The sequence below is a fragment of the Mchenga conophoros genome, linkage group LG22 (genome assembly GCF_057382185.1).
Source record: "Mchenga conophoros isolate Kocher_MC1m ecotype Shallow Benthic linkage group LG22, M_conophoros_male_GT1.1, whole genome shotgun sequence".
Classification (NCBI taxonomy): domain Eukaryota; kingdom Metazoa; phylum Chordata; class Actinopteri; order Cichliformes; family Cichlidae; genus Mchenga; species Mchenga conophoros.
In genome coordinates this window covers 13307348-13326954 of record NC_140546.1, presented here as the reverse complement: position 1 = coordinate 13326954, position 19607 = coordinate 13307348, and the positions used below count along the sequence as shown (strand labels likewise).

The window sequence follows — 19607 nt, the reverse complement described above, 5'->3', positions numbered from 1 at the left end:
GTAATTCTGCAGCACATGCTGAGGAAGCAACCTTGGACAGCTTGCTGTCTGTTCGTGACACCTCTTGTATTTCAAATTAATTATAATTCTGATGGCTCAAAAAACAATCCAAGCACAACTGTACAGTAGACTATAAATAATGGATGGGTAGATGCACTGAGGGATTTAATTTAACACAGAGTAAGGGAAAGAGAATGACCCATGAGAAGCAATCATGTGGCGTAAATTGGCCTGGGGGCTGATGAACTCAGATGTGTGGTAGTGATGCTGTTATAAAAAAAATGAGCCAGTATGTGTCGCTCTTACCCCAAGTAGCCCGAACACATTTTGGTGTGCGCGTTGCTTTACCGTAATGTTTTCATGCCTTAGAAGCATTCAGAGGGAAGCAGTAGTTGACCAAAGGCATATTTGATATTAGTACATGTCCGTTATAACATCTTATTCTCGTTAAAGTTATACCAAATTAAAAAATAAATAAATATATACACACACACACACACACACACACACACACACACACACACACACACACACATTTTCACGTTTCGCTTCTATTACATTGTTTACAACCCAAAATAACGGCGTCAACTTAAGACTTCTCGCGATAGTTGCAGCAGCAGCTGAGATCCCTGAAGCAGAGGGATTTGACATGTCAACAAAAGAGATAAATTATCACCACACAGGTAACCTAACATGTTGTAATTGTGCCGGTGAGCAAACATGAATACTCTCTGTGAGTTGATGTGGTAGAAAAATTATATATATATATAAAAAAACCCACAAAAAATAAACGTAGAGAAAGCGAGAGTGTCGTATGGTGTGACTGTCCACTTAGCTTTTGTGACAATCACTGTACTTTTACATGAGCGATGATTAACCCGTTACTCTATTTCATGTATCTGGGTGTGTCTTTCAAAGCTCGGGGTGGCATTTGAGAGACTTGTACTGATGTGAGTTATCGTTTAAATAGATTCAAATCCGCGTAGATAACTTATTTTAAAGGCTATGGCGTTAGCACAGAGACTAACGCGTTGTTTTTGTTACTTTTTAGCACTTGTGGAGTTTTTATATAGCTGAAAATATGTTTTTATCAAACTTTAGCCTAGCTAAAAGCTAAGCTGATATTGCTAAACTCTATGCTGTTGAGTATTCACAAAGCAAGCGCAATGACCAAGACTTCCTTTAACTTCTCTAAATTTCCTTCTCTTTATCCTCTTTAAATTGCTCCCTAAAGGCATGTAAATGTCTCCTGGTGTGGAATAACCTGACAGGGAAACACGTGAACCTCCCTCCAATCCATCCTCTCCAGCAGCATCGTCACCTGCAGTCTCCATGACGACCCCTCCTCTCGTGTCACCTTTTGGCGGGCAGCCGCCACCTCAGCAGCAGCAACAGCAGCAGCAGGCTCAGGCAGCACGGGACGTCAACACGGCCTCGCTGTGTCGCATCGGTCAGGAGACGGTCCAAGACATCGTCCTCAGGACCATGGAGATCTTCCAGCTCCTCAGAAACATGCAGGTATGGTCACGTTTGTAGCTCTAGAACCAATGTGAGACTCTTAAGTATGACACAAGATGAGTAAAATTAAAGGTTTGGACACGCTGTCATGAAAACAGACCAGCCAAAAGATGTAAGGGGGGAAAAAAAGAGATACTAACATAACATGATGACTATTATTCTAATAACAAAGCAAATGCCAGTCAGGATGGCAGTTCTTTATCAACACATTTTGATGCAGGATTTAAAAACAACAGGATGCCTGCAGTCTTGATGGTAAATGGGAGACGACCACAGCCAGCAAGAAGCGCAGTGCAGTTAAAAGGCCAAAATCACTTGATTTGAGAAGCCAGCAGAGGCAGTTTAAGGTTCATTAAAATAATGTGGCATGTAGATTGTATTCTGAAAGAATTTGGCAGAAAGTACAAAGATGTAAGGAAGCTTTTAATCAGTGTCTAGGCTCCAAATATGCCTTTTTCACAAATTACATTTTGACAACTAGGAGCAGGAAAAGTACAGACCCTTTTTTATGCCTTCAATCATTAAGGCAGGGAAAATACATATTAGCATAAGGCAGTGCCTCTTAAATCTGGGGACAGGAACCACAGCATAAAACTGAAGTTAAATTAATATCACTTAAAAAAAATTTAAGTGCATTTTTCCATGCAGCAATGTGATATGACAACCATTGTCAAAGTGATTGCGATAAATCCAACACTGGCTAAGCAAGGATGTTGCCTTTGTGTGGTTTCCTCCTGTGTTTGCAGGGCTTTGTTTATGTTGTCATAACAAAGAAGGAGCGCTCGTAGATAAGACTCATGAAGTCATCCTACATATATCATTGAGCTGAACGTATTGCTTTTATGTCAGATGTGTTAGTGCACTTTCCTTCCAAATGTTTTCTTTTATTTCCAAACAGTGCATCAGTCTTTACTGCATTTAAGTGCCAGCGGATGCTTGTTATTATTCCTTGAGATCATTTATTTGTGCATTAGCTTGGTCTGCAGTTCACATGTAGTTCAGCTTTGACCTCATCTTAAAGATGCAACTGGAATGAGTTTATCGTGGATGTCTGCCTGCTCCTCCGAGACGCCGCTCCCGCACCTTGTTAAGATCACAGCCAGCGAGATGGGCCGAGCGAGCGCGACCTCAGCCGCAGAATGCACAAACAGCATTGTTGTGACTTGTTTTTTTAGATCACAGGCCGCCTTTATACTTGTAAAAATTCCTCATGTGTCTTCTCCTCCCTCCACTCCTTCCGTCTCTCTCTGTCTGTCTCAGTTTATGTTTGGTGCTTTAAATTGTGATTATTAAAACCACATGCCATATTGTTGCAGGATCACAAACGTGTTAAACACATTTTAAAGCGTCTTTTCAGACTGATGGCTCCCGTTCTTAAGTAGAAAGAACACTATCACTTTTTTATCAGAGGATTTCCTAATGCTTTCTTATCAGCTGGGGAACAACAGAGGCTTCGTGATGCTTTGGCAGTCAGTGAGGATCAATAAGTTTAGCTTTTTTATTAGCACTAAGAAAATTCTAGTACTTTATTTAACACAGAGTTTCCCCGTTGGTTCTTCTTAGCTGCCTAATGGAGTCACTTACCACCCCAACACCCACCAGGACAGGCTGGGGAAACTCCAGGAGCATCTACGAACGCTTTCTGTGCTCTTCCGCAAGCTGCGCCTCGTCTACGATAAATGCAACGAAAACTGTGCCGGCCTCGACCCCATACCTCCAGAGGTGAGACACGACAACACTAAGAAATATGCTAATGACAGCTTTCTCTTACTGACGTTATTGAATTTCTGTTAAAAGTTGGTAAAATAGTCACATTTGTGAAACTTCCTTCCATTTCCAAAGGAAACCCGTTGTGCTTTTTCCCCATTTCCTGTCACATATATACACACAGTTATATCAGTTATTTTATACCACCAGTGGTGCACTTTCCATAATTATTAAAAATAAAGTTGTGAAGTTTATTAATGAAATGTTTTTGCAACATTCATCAATACAAAATATTTCAGAAGAAACATGTAATAATGAAGAATGTGTCAAAATACAGTCATACAAACGGGGGGAAAAAATTAAAGAAGATTAGAAAAGCATAAATGTAAGCTCCAAATGATTGAACAGTTGGTGTATTAATATAAAACAGAGTCATGAAAGTGCAGCATCAAGAATGAAAATACAGTGCAACTCAGTAGTTAACAATAAAATAAAAAAGCCTTAAAGGTTTAAAAGAAAAGTAAAAAGTTATAAGAAAGCTTGCCGATATATTTAAATCTTTAAAAGAGGTCTAAAAGGAAATGGCAGCAGTTTGTTACATAACAGAGGAGCTCTAACAGCTAACGCTCAGCCGCCTTCAGTCTTTTAAGTGTGAGGTGGGAACAGTTAGCAGGTTCTTACATTGGCTGGTTGGTTAGGGGACAACAGAGTGCACTTATAAATCATAAAAGGATTGACGAGGAGGGAAAATTAATCTTAAGATGAGCCTGAAACATAAAAAAATGGAAAACTTTGAACTTTCCAAAAGGGCTTCTAACATTTCTTTGATCCGTATTTGCTGCACACGCCGGTCCTGTTGCAGAGACTGAAGCAATATGACGCACGTCTACAGTGGCGGCACGCACTGGTTGCATAACGCAGACAAAAGAAGCAGTTGGGATTTGTTGGCTGTGATGTGGAGGAGAGGTGATGACATTGGTGCAAGTTGATTTAAGTATACAAAAGATTGGCGTGCACCTGGGAACACTGAGATTTAATCATGGGTTGATGCATGTCAGTGCACTCGGGTAAAGGTAAGGTAAAGTTAGCCGAAGAGCTCTGTCTGATTACACACATGTACTGATGCACTGAACTTTCCAATGCATTGCCAGCATGGATGTGTGTGAGGACATAAATGTCAGACTCAGTTGGACAATAAATTGTTTTTAAGTCATTAGCTCCATATTACAAAGTCAGTGTGATATGTGATATCAGGCTATGATCTGATTAATTCACCCTGAGTGAGCGAGTGTAATGTGTCCGGCTTCCTGCAGGCTCTATACAGGCACCGCCCTCACCAAAAGTAAATAAAGTATTTGCAGTAGTGAGACATGTTGATTGTGGATTTTGTGTGTTGCTGACATACTGTCCGGAATCCAGAGTCCACCCAGCCATGCTCAGCCTTAGAAATAACTCCTCTCCCCACCTTAAAGGCTGAGCCCGGCCAACCTATAAAGGAAACTCATTTTGGCCTCTTGTATTCGTGGCCTTACTCTTTTGGTCATTACCCAGGACTCATAATTATAGGTAAAGGTTGGATTTGTAGGTTGACTTGTAAAGTTCAGCTCTCTCTTAACCATGGCAGTCCAGTACAACGCCTATATTTCTGCTCAAACCATACCAATCTGCTGGTCCACCTCTCAATCCGTCTTCCATTCACTCATGAACAACACTCTCCCCCTCTTCACAAAAGATTAATGAAACAAACAAATAAAATTAGTGTGTAAGCAGGCCCGGATCATGCTACAAACATTCTGCTTTGGATTTGGTTAGGTATTACATGCTGAAAGGAGATTAAATGAAATACACATTACTCCCAGCTTAATATAGTTGTTACCTGATAAAACACATTGTATTATACTTTGTATTTTACATATTTTGTCCATTTGTTATTACTTTCAAGATGCTGTCTTACCTCAAATTAGGTCATGCTTTTATTATATAAAGCACACCTGCAACTGGATTTAGGTTTTACATGATGAGGCTGTAAGCGGGGAAGTGCTGATACTACATTTTAAGTTGACTGATTGATCTTTTTAGATGTGAACGTCAACAAATGCTTTATATGCTTGTCAGGATTTTTTTTTTTTTGTGCTTTCAGCCGTCGCCTCACATAGTCCGGCTTTTCGTAAAAGCTGTCTGCTAAATTAGGAAGCTGTTGGTTTAAAGGAAGTAGGCCATTGTAACTTCCATATCCCCTTGCTCATGCACACACACACCCTCTCACAAAGCTGCTCACACAAACACACACATATTTACCCTGGGGAACTCTTATCTCACCTACTCCCTCTAGGTCTGTCTTTTCTCTGCCTGCAGCAGATTCATTGGTCGTTTCAGGTGAGTCTCCAGAGCCTCTTTACTGCTGGTTACAGTCACCATCCACCTTCAGGAGCAACAACACCACTTTGCCTCTTAGCCCCGCTCCTTCCGTGCCTGCCTTCACAGAATGATTGCACAATTGTATCCCCCCCCCGACACACACATAAATGTACAACATAGAAATGCAAGTGGTGCAGTGTAACTTTGCACAATAGCATGTTTTCGCCACATGTGCAATTCCACACGCACTGGCTCGCTGGGGGTACACTCTGTGAGGCACCATGCGGGGCTCCGGCACGGCTATCCACTACTGTTTGATTGGATTTATGACTGCGGCAGTCCCTTCCCAATTTCTACAGATTGGCTCGGAGCTAATCTTTCTCACCAGGCTCCTACTGAGGATAAAGGAGGATGTGGGAGGAGACCAGTCTTAAATTGGAACAAATTTGTGATGGCTGCCACCACGTACATTTTCTGCATTGAGGAGTACAGTCAGCGAGAGGCATTTTGAACGATCTGTTCAAAGTGACTCTCGTGTGCAGTTGTGCCCTTAAATCAAAGCCGGTGACGGGTTTTCTTTGACATTTTCCTTTTGCCGTTCCTTCATTGAGTCATTACACCATCTGGCTATTTTTTTTCCTCCCCCTGCTCATTCCACCTTATTTAAATGTTTATTCATTTCCCCCCGAGGCTGAGACCCAGTCCGGTGCTGACCAGCCAATAGCTCCTCTCACCATGTTTGTCTGGGGCTGAGGGGTTGTTGATTTTGGCCCCAGCATGCATGCCATTTATCATCCTAGAGAATTCAGGTGGCTGCCTGACAGCCGCTCACTATTGGCTGCCTGAAACAGGAAGTGGAATCAATGACTCGGGCAGCGTGACCTCATCTCAGCCTAATTAGCAGCAGACCCGTTTAATGAACAGCTGGACCAACTGCACACGTCAGCGCTTTCGCCCCTTTTTCTTTCCACTTGTCGTTCGTTGCAGCTTTTTGCTTGCCCCTTCTCAGACTTTAATCTGCTTTCTTCCTTTTTAGATGCATTTTTCTTCCTCCTCCCCACATTTTCTACCACTTTCATCTTCTTTTCTCTGATATCTGCTAGATATTGGATCTCTGCTCATTTCCTTCTTTCTCTCGGGCCGGTCTGTTTGTCCTTGTTGGCTTTGTCTCTCTGTCTTTTTCTGCTTTTCCCATGTTGTTCTTTCCCTGTGGTTCCAAGTCTTGCTCTCCTCTTGTCATTTCCTGCAGTGAACAGCTATGCCATTTCATTTCCCTCTCCTCTTACACATTCACCCTGCTGTTTTTTTTTCCAGTCTTTTTTTACCCTTTTCTTTTTGTCTCACTGAGGCAACCTGGAGAACTTCATTAGGCCATTCTTCTCTGTCAGCCAGGAAACCACATCCATCTTTCTGTGGAAGAGGCAGGGGTTATGACTCACACTTTGACGTGCACGTGCTGCATAGCTACATGTACACACACACACACACACACACACACACACAAAATACACTCTCCATCCATCTCTCCCAACCTACTCAGCACATTTCATTTTCCCCCCGCGGGCTGCCAAACTGAGCCCACCACCTTTAAAATGTGATATGTCGTTGGCTTCGGCCTCAAATTATCTAATGAAAAAACTTTCATCTTTTCCTGCTCAAAGTTGAAGGCGAGCTCATAGTTTGTCTGGTATAATATCCTGCACATGTCCTTGCTGTCTTTTCTCCCTCCAAGAGTCAGAGTTTACAGTTTGGCGCAGAGCTAAGCCTGGAAACTGACAGGAGTAAAGAAACTTTTTCCAGACTTTTATGTCTTTTTGTCATTCTTTATTTTCTTCTTTGTCTGCCTTTCTTTTTCCCGTGCCCATTTTCTGTTCTCACCTCTCTCTGGCTCTTTTCCCACGACTCTTGCCCTCTTCAGTGCTATCCTACTCTATTAGTCTCCTCTCTCTGTCTGTATTTTATTTTATTTTTTTATAACTTCCTTTGTGCTTGTCTTGATATTGTCTGGCTCCAACTCTACTCATACACTAGTCAGTCATTGCTTCCAGATGAATCAGGTTACTTAAATCAGCCGTCGACTGTCTGCAGGGCCTCTGCTCCAGCTGCACAACACGGGCCAAAATCTGTAGTCAGTCATAATTTACTGCTTTGCCAAGTCATTATTGGAGGAAGGTTTGCTATTCCACCATATGGGATATTTTTTTTATTAGCTAATGTTGCTTGGAGACTGTCCTACCTAATCTATGTTTGTGATCTTGTCTGGTATGGCAGTATTGTTTTGGAAAGGAAAACAATGTTTTTCTAGATGTTTTTTTGTAACAGGAACTTCTTGCTTCCAGTATTACAAACCATAGCAGAGTCGTCCACAGCCTTTATTAAAACCCATAAAATGTCATGCTATATAAAACTGTTGCTGTCTTTTGAGAATATGAAACTCAGGTTTGACTCCATTTTCACTGCGTGTGCTTTACAGTCTATTATTTTGTTGTTGACAAAATTCAATTTTGTGCAGTCGCTCTGCAAAGATAGCATAACATCAATCACACATTGTCAGTGCAGGTCTTTTATATCCTTGCTGTCTGTGTGTTATGAGGAACAGTGTGTTCTCAAGACATTCATAGATTACTTGATGTGTGACTGCAGCAAGCCTCCTGCTCCCCTACCCACACCGAGGTGCCCACTAGGGGGCAGTGTGACGCAAAGCAGCAGGCAGTGACCCTGTCGGCTCTCGGGAACGCTGCCTCGCCTGAAGGCTCTTGCACATCAGCCTCACTCTAGTGTCAAGCAGACAAGGTCAAGCACACAGAGTGTTTAAAAATGAATTAATCTCCCACTCGCTTTTCCCTCTCACTCTTTTCCTGTCCCTGTCTTTCCACGTTGAAGAGAGTGTTCGAGAACGTACACACAATCCCCATTTTCACCACTTTGTGGGAACAATCGTGCGAGAAGGCATAGAGATATGTTGAATATAGCTTAGTTGAGATTTCCCATACACATGTAAATGTGGCCTATAACTGCGCTCAGTGGGCGTATAGGAAAGATGTGACTAGGCAGCACAGTGCTTTTAATTTATTTGGACCTTAGACGTTAGATTGGGGAAAAACATAGAAGTAGGAAAGAGAATAATTGCATCAGGAGGTGAATCTTTAAACAGATTATATTGAAAAAACTACGATATGGATCTTACTGTGCGACTCCAAGCAGGGAAACACAATCCAGTTATCTGAATAAGTCAGCATTTTGGGAGCGATCCTCTTACGCTTGTCTTGCTTACAGTAAGTAATACAGCCACATTTTTTTGTTTGCTGTCCCTTCCAGCAACTGATACCCTTTGTGGAAGATGACGGCTCCAAACATGAAGACCGATCAGGTGGACAGAGCCGCTCTGCCAGTGAGGAAAGGAGAGAAATCCTGGAGGTCAACAAGGTATGGTGTTCTGGATGAACAGCACAACACTGACAGGCTTACAGGTTTGATTTCCAGCCTGTAACAACACGAGGAGAAGCTTATTAGAGAAAAAATGGGAAAGGTTTGAAAAGGCTCACAGTGATATCTCAGTCTCTTTTTATTTCAGCTATAAACATGGTGTTATTTCAGTGATGTTTCAGTATCATTGTACAGACAAGACATGATAATTAGGCGTGCAATTTATTCCAGATGAATAATTTTACTCAACATCATTAACCCGAATTTTTAATTGCAGGTTTGCTCTTATTTGAATTGCAACCATCCAGGTTGTACAGAAGGTTTGTGCAAAAACAAAATTAAGAGGCCACACTTGATAAACTTTGTCTGATGATAGTGGTTGTGTGTTTAAAGGAGGTCATGATACCACTGGGAAATCCTATTAACCACAAATGCATTTTACAACATTTTCCTGGGGACTAGATTCATCCTCAGCTATCTTTTTTTTTTTTTAGTTTAATTTTTATCAAAACCTGAATCTCCTGGTCAGTCGGGGAACCTGAGGAGCAGTTTGAAGACCCAATATTTGAACCTAATGACATTTTTCCAACTGTGCAGGAGGAGCGTACGGTTAAAATGAAGGAGACTTATCTCATATGAGGTTTACTGTTGATCTTATTGAACCGAGCAGATATTATGTTGTGACTGATTCAAAATGAACTCAATTTGATATGTTGTGCAGCTGATTCTGTTTTAATGCGCACCACTCAAGCATCACCTCCACATTTAATCCAGCACAGTGTGGTATACAGATTTTATTGTAGTAATTATTATTGTTATTATTATTATTATTGGGTTTTTAAAAATTAATTTGAAGTTGTCTAACTTAATTCCTAATTCCTACGTTTTTGAAAAGGCTTTGTAGTCGTGTTGCACCTCGGGTGTCTGAGAGTCGTGTTCGATGTTTGTCTGTCTGCATAAAAGTGTTTAATATTAGTTTGAGTGCAGCACCTGGACTGGCTGACTGATTCTTACCATATTTAATGAAGAGGCGGATGTAATTCCAACCTCAGCCTTCCAAGGAAATACAGGGACTTTTGGGAGTATTTGTGAAACATTGGAGTGCTGATATAGACCTACAGGCATGTGATTCTTATATAATCATCATATTAATAATAAGTTTGTTGTCTTTGTTGCCAGTGGCAGGGAAATTGAATAACACATGATGTCTTCCAGGGGGCATCCCTGAGTTTTGCTGACAATGTAGTTCTGTTTAATTGCATTTTCCATGTAATTTTTGCCAATCTGGGAGTTGATTATAATGTAACTTATTTAAATGAGACCTTGGCTGAGTTGCAACTTCCTGTGAACTCACCTGTATGTTAAAAGACATGCTACCGTGTGCCTTACCCATAGACTGTACCTCAAAGATGGATGTAAACACTGCGACTACACCCACTGGTTACTGGACTATCATTTTAAAACCTCGCTATGCTGATTAATTTAGTTTATTTGAGCCAGAAAGCACAGCAAACTGCACTATTTTTTTTGTAAAATCCATTAAAAATGCTCATACATCAAAGGCGGTGAAAACATCCAAATGAGTATATGAAATTAGCAAAGGTGAGATCTGAAAAGCAGCTGTCAGCTACAGCTTCCTGTTTGGCCTTATCAGCCATATGCCATAACTTTAAGCCTTATTCCTCAGATGGATGAGTTATAATAAAAATCTGCCCCCTGTACTGGTTTTATGGAGGAGGAAACTATCCATAGAGGCCAAAATGTTTTGGGCTTTTTTGTGCTAAGCTGTAAATATACTTTTTAATCCTGTGCAGTTTGACATTTTAACATGGGAGTCTATGGGGCATTGACTGCTTTTCAAGGCAGCCTCAAGCAGCTGCACTGGGAGCTGCAGTTTTCTGTGCTTGCTGCTTCTTAAACCCCAGAGTTTGCTACTTGGCTGTGCCTCAGTCACTCTTTGCTGCTCCCCCACAGTGCAAAGCAGTGAGTAACACTAGCTAATGTTAGCTTAGCAATAGAGTTCACTAATGGCTACTTGTTCTCAGTGCATCACTGACTGCAACACAAACTCCAGAGACAATTTAATTTGTATTTTGCTACTGACAGCGTTAGCAAGGAAGCAAAGTAAGGTTGGACACTAGCTGCTATGTTGGGTGGGTAGAAGTTTGTCTGTGTTAGCAGTAGAGCTGGGCGATATGAGATTTTTTCATATCACGATATGTTTTTTTCATTTCAGGCGATAACGATATCTATCACGATATAAGCCAAATAACTATATTTGTAAGATTTAAATGTGCCGTTGCTCACAAGTAAAATGTTAAATAATCAGCAGCTTGTTTTTATTTAAATATTTATTTCCCATAATAAGTTCAACAGGGTAGATGTACTTAAGGAACATGACTTTTTCAGATAAATAAAGGCAAATATTGCAAACTACACAAAAGGCAGCCGCTAAAGCGTTTAAGTTTCAAAACAGAACAAACGAAACAGACTAAATTGTCAATTCCACTTAGATACAAAATATTAATTCTAAAAATAAATCTTAGTTTGTTTTACAGAAGAACAGACAAAACTGACTAACTTTTGTCAATATCAAATAAACTGAGAACTAAAAGGAAATTCTCAATCTCTCCTTGTTGTATAGCTTAGCTTTTCAAACAGTTTTAACAGTTACTTTAGTCTGACAAAAGCCGAATGACGAATTAGCGCTTCCAGTCAGAGACTGAGGCTACGTCCACACGTACACGGGTATTTTTGAAAACGGAGATTTTCCGTTTTCGTTTTAAAAAATAATCCCGTCCACACATAAAGGCAGAAATGAAGGAAAATGCTGCTATGAACATGCCAAAGCAGCAGGTGGAGCTAGATTCCTAACCGTGCAGAAATGTTGGCCAATCAGAAGTCTAGAAGCCTCGGTGGGAAAAAGTAAACAAAGCTGGGGCATAGAAGCAGAACCGAGTCGTATGTGTGGAGGGACAGTAACTGTGTGTATTTGTAAGCATTTAAACACTGCAGAGAATAGAATTAACAGTAACAGTATTGTAGAAATTCATTTCACCGAAACAATAACGTGGCGCACAGTGTGACGCATGCACCAGTTTATTGTATTTCCAGACTTGCTTTCGGCACAATTTACAGTGCACGCTACTCTATTTTTGTCAGACTTGAAATAGCCGAAATACCTTCACACTACGGAACTTCTATGGCTCTTCCGTTCGACAATCTCTCCGGCATTGGAACCATCATCTGTTTTCTCTTCGGTCACGCTCGGTTGATTTTTCTAGTCGGCACACTCATTTCCTCCATTAAGCGCTGGCTGCTTCCCAAACAAACACACGTGCGGCTTGGCACTTGTGCTGTACGTAACAAGTCACGCGACGTGACGCTGCGGCTGTGATTGGTTCGGCTCTGCGCTACTTAATTTGGATTGGCTGACCTTTTTTTTTTTTTTTTTTTTTTTAAAGAGGACAAGAGCGGCGAGGTCTATCGCGATAGCTTAATTTCTCTATCGAGTAAAAGTTATATCGCGATACATATCGTTATCGTTCTATCGCCCAGCTCTAGTTAGCAGGTATGTTAACATTTGGTAATGTAAGCCAAAAAAAGCCATTTTATGTGATCATCCTAGCCAAACGGTTTGTGACCAAAGTAACATAAACAGGTTGTTCGATCTGTGGAGGGATCTTGGCCTCTGCTCCAGCTTAGGGATTCATTAGCAAAGCTCTGCACATCCAGTCATAGTGGTGATATTTGGATTTGTTGTGTTTTGGTCTCAGTGTTCATCTACGGTCATGAACACTGACATTGCTAAGGTGTTTGCAACATATGAAAAATAATTAAAACTAATGGCGGTAATAAATCAAAAAGCAGCGAAAATGCTTATCAGCTTTTTAGACACCTCTGTAGTATATAAATACATTTTAGATCGCAGTAACAGACTGAGCTGAGCTGACCTTCAACTACAAAGAGCTGTGTGGGGAAAAAATAGTAGCTGGAGGTGTTTTAAATATTAACAAGAAGAAAGAAGAGATGACTTGATTTTTTTTCCCCATATCTTGTGTAAGGTGTTCACGTTTGGTTTCAATTGTCAGACATCAAACACACCTAAGAGCTTTTTTTAAATTTATTCACTGTCAGATAAGTTTTCGCTCAGCTGTGATAGAGCGGCTATTTTCTAGCGATCTGAAGTGCAGTGCAGCTTTTCTTCGGACTGACATGCCAGCGTCAGTCAGGACTGAAATGTTGAAGGTAGATTAGATCCCAAGTCACGACCTAAACAAACGAGTTGAGTATGAGAAGTCAGTTACATGGAAATGTGGGCCCTTATATGTTAATTAAACAAATTGCACAATAGGAAATGTTGTGGATGAAGCTTTGAGAGGGAAAAGGCTTTTTAGTGTCATCTTATTCTTAAAATAAAGACCCATCCTGATTGATTTAGTAAGGCCTGTGGTTTCTTTGGTAACAGCAATTGCACTGTCAAAAATGCCAAGAAGTATTACACTCATGTCACATTTTGCAGACAAATGTATAGATTGGTTTTGACCTTGTGGATAGATGCACTAAAATTTCTGTGACAGGTTCATAATGGTGTGTTTCAAATACATTTTTTTTCTGAAGCAATAGCAGGAAATGTTGGCTGTATTGGACCCACTTTATCAAAGATTTAAAGTGATGATACTTCATTCAGCGGGGGAAAATAGACCCCATCGCTATGAGTGAAATCTCTGTAGCTACTTCAGAAAATTTAGGCTAGTATAAAAACAGGGTGTGATTTTAGTCTTAAGGATTTGTAGCTCCATATTTTAATTGCACAAGCACAGCGAGATGTCAGAGTGGACTGTGTGGGCGTCTCCAGGTGCACTTGCTATTTTGGTGTATGTAGATCAGCATGTAAAAGAGGAGGATGAAGCTGGAGGCTGTGGTGGTTAATGAACTTCCAGTCAGTCACATCACTGATTTCATTGTGCTAAAGCAGCTGTACCAATCAGACTGCATGACAAGAGCAGATCAACAAGTGACAGCAGGCTTCTAGCAGTCTGAAAACCAGACGCAGATGGTTTGGCTTTTTGTCAGGCATGTTCAATAATGATAGTGATAAATAATACAAAATGTTGGCAAAGCTAAGAGCATTATAGCTTCACTTTTATTTTGTGTTGGGATAAAAGTCGCATATCTACACACAGTCATAATGAACGCGTGTCTTCCAGTTTTGAGTAGGGCTACTTTGCGACATCATGCTGTCATTTGCATACAATTAAAGGTACGGTAAGTACTGTTTTTGAGTTTATTTAAAAGAAAAAGAATGGTGAACTCATAAATGTGCCTTGATTAGTGTGTAATCATGCCTTCCAACAAATTAATGCATTGTCATAAACTTAAAGCGAAAAAATAAAGAGTGAATCCATTAAAAAGTCTTGTGAAGGGGTTGCTGGTTTGTGGAAACCGCTATCTTGCCCCCTGTCGTGTTTTGTGTATGTGGCTAGAAACAGGCCAAATATGTAGTATGCCTTATATAAGTCCCATTTGTGACCTTTAAACTATATATAACCATTTAACATTAGAATAATCTCAATCTCTTCCTCCTCGCCTCAAACGTCATCTCCTGAACTCAAATCAGGATTTATTCCCGATATTGTTACAAATACTTATTGTCAGCTTTTTAGACATGTGACCCTCCCGTCTCAGCTGACAAAGAACTGGCTAAACAACTACAGACAAAAAACAACAAATAACTTCATCCTACTCAGAGTTTTTATTGGTGAAAACTATACGTAGAGGCCAAAACACTTTTGGTAACAGGTTCTAAACATGCTTGTTTCCCCTGTAAAGTTGGGCATGTTAACATGGTAGTCTAAGGGGATTGACTCCCTTTTGGAGCTAGCCTCTAGTGGCTGCATGAAGAACTGCAGCTTTTTAACACTTCCAAATAGTTTTATTTTTCAGCTCCACGGGTCCAGGAAACATCACAAAATTTATACAGAAAGCGAGAGTCCGTCATTGCCAATTGAATCCGGTTTTTAAGACGTCAAACAGAAAGTGAGAGGAGATCTCACCAATTGGTTCATGAATTAATACCCAAATTGGTGTGTGGACAGTGTACCTCTTGCTTGGGTTTTGGTATGATTCTTTTCTTTCAAAGGTGGTAGAGGCTTGTCCGTTTCTTTCAGTGTAAACCTTTGTCAAATTTGCCTCCATGTCTCCTTTTTCAACTCTGACATGTTTTTTTTACTCTCCCATGTCCCCTGGATCGTTTTAGGAAAACGTAACACAATTAATCATTGATTCAGTTAAATAAATAAATAAATAATAATGGATTGGATTTATATAGCGCTTTTCGGGGCCCTCAAAGCGCTTTACAATTCCACTATTCATTCACTCTCACATTCACACACTGGTGGAGGCAGCTACAGTTGTAGCCACAGCTGCCCTGGGGCAGACTGACAGAAGCGCCATCGGCCCCTCTGGGCATCACCAGTAGGCGGTAGGTGTAGTGTCTTGCCCAAGGACACAACGACCCAGACTGTCCGAGCCGGGGCTCGAACCGGCAACCTTCCGGTTACAAGACGAACTGCCAACTCTTGAGCCACGATCGCCCCGCAGCCACGATTGGAGCGATCGTGGCTGCGGGGCGGGGAGGATAGAATCAGTGCTTACAACCACAGATCAAGTTGCCGTGGCATCTGTGCCATGTTGAACTGCTTTGCGATCTTTGAATCTGGAGCTTCATTTTCAGTTCGAGTTTTGTCTGTAATGTTATGGCAGAAGCCGGTGTTTGGAATCTTTTTTCCTTTTCTTTTTTTAGAGCCTGGAATTTCAGGCACATTTTTTACTAAAATTCCAACAAAGCCTCACTTGAATGGACCTCCCACGTTTTTGCACTTCTTCTCCTTCCATGTGGTCTGTACTTACTACCAAAATACCACCTAGATCCATGAAGTGAAATTCAAGGTTAGGAAATTACCAAACAGTTGAATAACTACTTGTGCTGCAAAACAAAACAAAAGGGGTAGGGCGAGAAAAACGTCAGTATTATTAAGGTTGACGAGGGTAAATGGGTTGTTGGTTTGAAAGGAATAGGTGCTTTTACATGGCGTTTGTTTGAACTGGGCGATGCGATATGAAGTAGGTTCTCTAAACACTGACAAACCCTGCTCTGTGATGTTTTGACATTTGTCATAATAGATTATTTTGAGTCCTGGATTAGGTTTAATCTCTCCCTGGGAAGCAGGCCCATCATGACGACAGCAAAGCACTACATGCAAATATCCGCCCTGGGTCGATGAAACCTATACCAGGGAGTTAGAGTACGCAGGCAGCAGCCACACAGAATATCTCCCATATCTCAAGTGAGCATAGTGGTTATTAACAGTGGAGTATGGCATAGATTTAGGTAAAGCACACTGTGCGTTATTTAGGATGACTTTTTATTTCCCCTCGTCAGTAGGGGATTTGCTTTGTTTATATATACAGAGAGTGTGTGTGTGTGTGTGTGTGTACTGAGTGAGACAAAGAGCTCTTAGTTCTTTCTTCAGTGAGAAGAGATCGAGTTTGCTTTACTCGTGTTTCCAGTGTGTGTGTGTGTGTGCTGTCTTGACGCCCTGCTCTTCTCTGTTTCTTCTCTTTGTACGTGCATTGTACTGGCTCTGTACAGATTGAACATGCCACTCTGTCTGCGTTTGCTGCAATGATAATAGTCCAAGGTCAGAAGTGTCAGCAGAAGAGATGAGCAGAGCTCCCCTGGCTGCTTTTTAAATGTTAACACTACAGTGAAACATTGCAGCGAGCCTTCTACTCGACTGCACTCAGTCTCTTCACCTTTGCACACAACGCTACCACACCCACAAAAAGAACATTAGAAGCCTGCCGGAGCAAGTGCTTAATCCAATCCTTACAATTCTGGAGTAATGCAAAAAAGGAAGGGGAAAAAAGTATCAGATCTGTGTGTTTCTCTCACATTAAACACAAGAGCTGAAAGTGAATAAAGTTTAGACACCTTTGTATCGAAGTGATAGCCTTATTTGTGACGTGACCTTCCTCTTATGCAAAGCATTAGCATGCAAATTGATTTCTGTCAAGTGATCCGAGTATATACAGATTGGGAAGACAAGCTGTCCTAATGCGCTCTGGGAAAGCTTTTTTCACATTCTGCAATCCTCAACACTAGCAAGACGTTATTATGGAATATAAATTAAAAACGCTCTTTACACTGTACAAAAGATATGTTATTTCATACTTATTTTTTTAGTTTAGGGCTTGTTGTTGACTTAATAAGTGGGCTTATTTAAAGCATAATTGAGATTTTAATTCATCGTTCCTTTGCAGGCGCCTCCTGTTGTTTTCATGTGGACAAGTAAAACTTTTGTTTACATAAAGCGCTTCTTACCAAACTCTTATGAGTAACCTTCAATCATAACAAACTTGCTGTGTGTGTGTGTGTTTGCTTTGTGAAATATTTGAAAACCTGATTTCCATAGAAGCTTGAAACCTGTATTGTTTACAAGTCTAATAGTCTTCCCTTTTCTTGCATGTGTTGGTGCATTGCTGCATATCTCTGAGCTTTACCGTCCCCTGTGGATCAACTAAAAATGCGAAACCACTGGCAAGAATGTATATCACGTCATCGGCAAGCAAAGTAGACACCCACATGGCATTACTAGTTGTTAGAAATAATACCTTTTATGCTTTGACTTTCCTACTTCAGAAGCTGAAAAACACCCAACAACTGAATATATTTAAATAATGAGTTATAAACCATAGACCATGTGTGCTTTGGATGCTCTGTGGCATGCAGGGTTTATGTCAGTGTATTACAAGCTGTCCAATACAGCTCCACCCTTCTGTCAGCGGACAAAGGACAAAAGCAACAGGTCTTATAGAGCAACAAATCCAAATTTCAAGTGTTTGGTTCAAATTGTCAAGATATTCCAAAATGGTCAGGAGAGAGGTTTAACAGTGGGTGTCTACAGCCATCTGTCAAACATGGTGGAGGCTCTGTCGTGGTTTGGGGGATCTTGACAGCATTGATGGAATTATGAACACAGACAGCAACAGCTTCGTTTTTCCCAGATACATTGCTAATACAGTAAAAGCATAGCTGGATAAAAACACAGACACCACCAGTCGTGGATTGACCTCCCTGGAGCTTGAATCTCAACATTAATGAAGCAGTGTGAGATCATCTTGACAGAACAGAATAAAAGGCAGCAAACATCCAAATAGGAGCTTTGGGTGTCCTTCAAGAAACCTGGAGCACTATTCCTAAAGAATACTTAAAAAAATTACAAGAAATCTTGCCTATGAGATTCTTAGGGAAGAATAAGGGTAGTCATACCAAATATTGACTTTAAAGCTTGTGAGGGTTCTGTAGACTCTGTTTTTTTGCCTTTTCTGCTTTATTTTCATGTAAATTTGTACATATTTTTGAACATTTCCACTCCTGCTTCCCATTTCCTATCAAAATATAAAGAAATGAGAGGTGGCTCGAGGCTTTTGCACAGTACAGTACTTGTGTTTGCTCTCATGTTATTTTTTTTCTGTCTGTACTGAGATGTATAACAGTTGTTTGCTTGTGATCCTTTCTGTTTTTTATTGTAATTTTTTTAGTTCTATTATTGAAGAAGTTTTCTACCACGATGAAGTTTTTTAAACTTGAACTTTTCAGACATTTCCAATCTGGCTCTTGGATTTCTGGTGTATGCCTCATGTGTTTGGAAAAAATCGTGTTTAGCTGTGATTCTGCCCAGGGTGCCCAGCTGTGCGTTAAGGCAGCAGTAAGGACACCAAGCTTTGGGGAGTTAGAGCAGTTAGCCTGATCAGCAGAGTAGAGACGCAGCAGGACAGGGGGAAGCAGATGTTTGCAGCCTGGCTACATCTGCTGCACTCACTCCAGCCAGATAGGATAGTTCTGGATGAGAGGGGGAGGAGGAGGGTGCGATATCAGCAAGCAGAGAGAGATAAAAGAAAAACAGAGAGAGAGAAGAGATGGGAGAGAGAGGGCTAAATGGCAGGCAGCGAGATATTATGAAAAGGATGAAGAAGTGAAAGATGAAAGATTTGTGATAAAGAAATAAAAGAAAAGTCTGGGAGCAAAGCTTTCTCTGGAGGAAAAGAAGAGAATGAAATGGACCGCTCAGGTGGGAAAGGTGTTTGAAGATGGATCACCAGACAGATAGCCATTTTGTCATGTTGAGGATAGATGTGTGAAGCAGAGGGAGACAGAGGAAGACAACCGAGAGGGGGGAGGGACACAAAACAAAGCAAACATGTAGCAAAGTGCAAGAAATAAAAGCATTCCTGCGTTGCATTTGTGATGGATCAAATGGTATACAACAGTAGCAACGAATCAGGGACTCCTTGATGTACAGAAAGGTAGAAACAGGTAAAAGATGGATAAAAGGATGGATTGATAGATGTGTAGACAGCTGTGAATTGTCAGAGCTAAGCCGCTCCCATTCAGATAGTGTCTTCAAAAGGAATAACAGAAAACTGATGAAACTAAGCTGCAGCGTTGAAAAAAGGAGGCCTTCTTGTAGCAGGATGCCGACACAGGGGGAAGATTGATGCATAAGTGAAAAGATAAGTCCAAGCTTGCTGCA

General features: G+C 40.9%; 1 protein-coding gene across 1 annotated transcript in view; it reads left to right on the top strand.

Annotated features, from left to right (window-relative positions):
• Window positions 1–602: 602 nt before the first annotated feature.
• Window positions 603–19607, top strand: part of med30 (mediator complex subunit 30) — a 49530-nt gene continuing 30525 nt past the window's right edge. The window contains exons 1-4 of the mRNA XM_085262931.1: window positions 603–683; window positions 1235–1518; window positions 3082–3240; window positions 8902–9009. Of these exons, the coding sequence (XP_085119057.1) occupies window positions 1333–1518; window positions 3082–3240; window positions 8902–9009 (453 nt within the window). The 5' untranslated portion in view covers window positions 603–683; window positions 1235–1332. The remainder of the gene's footprint in view (window positions 684–1234; window positions 1519–3081; window positions 3241–8901; window positions 9010–19607) is intronic.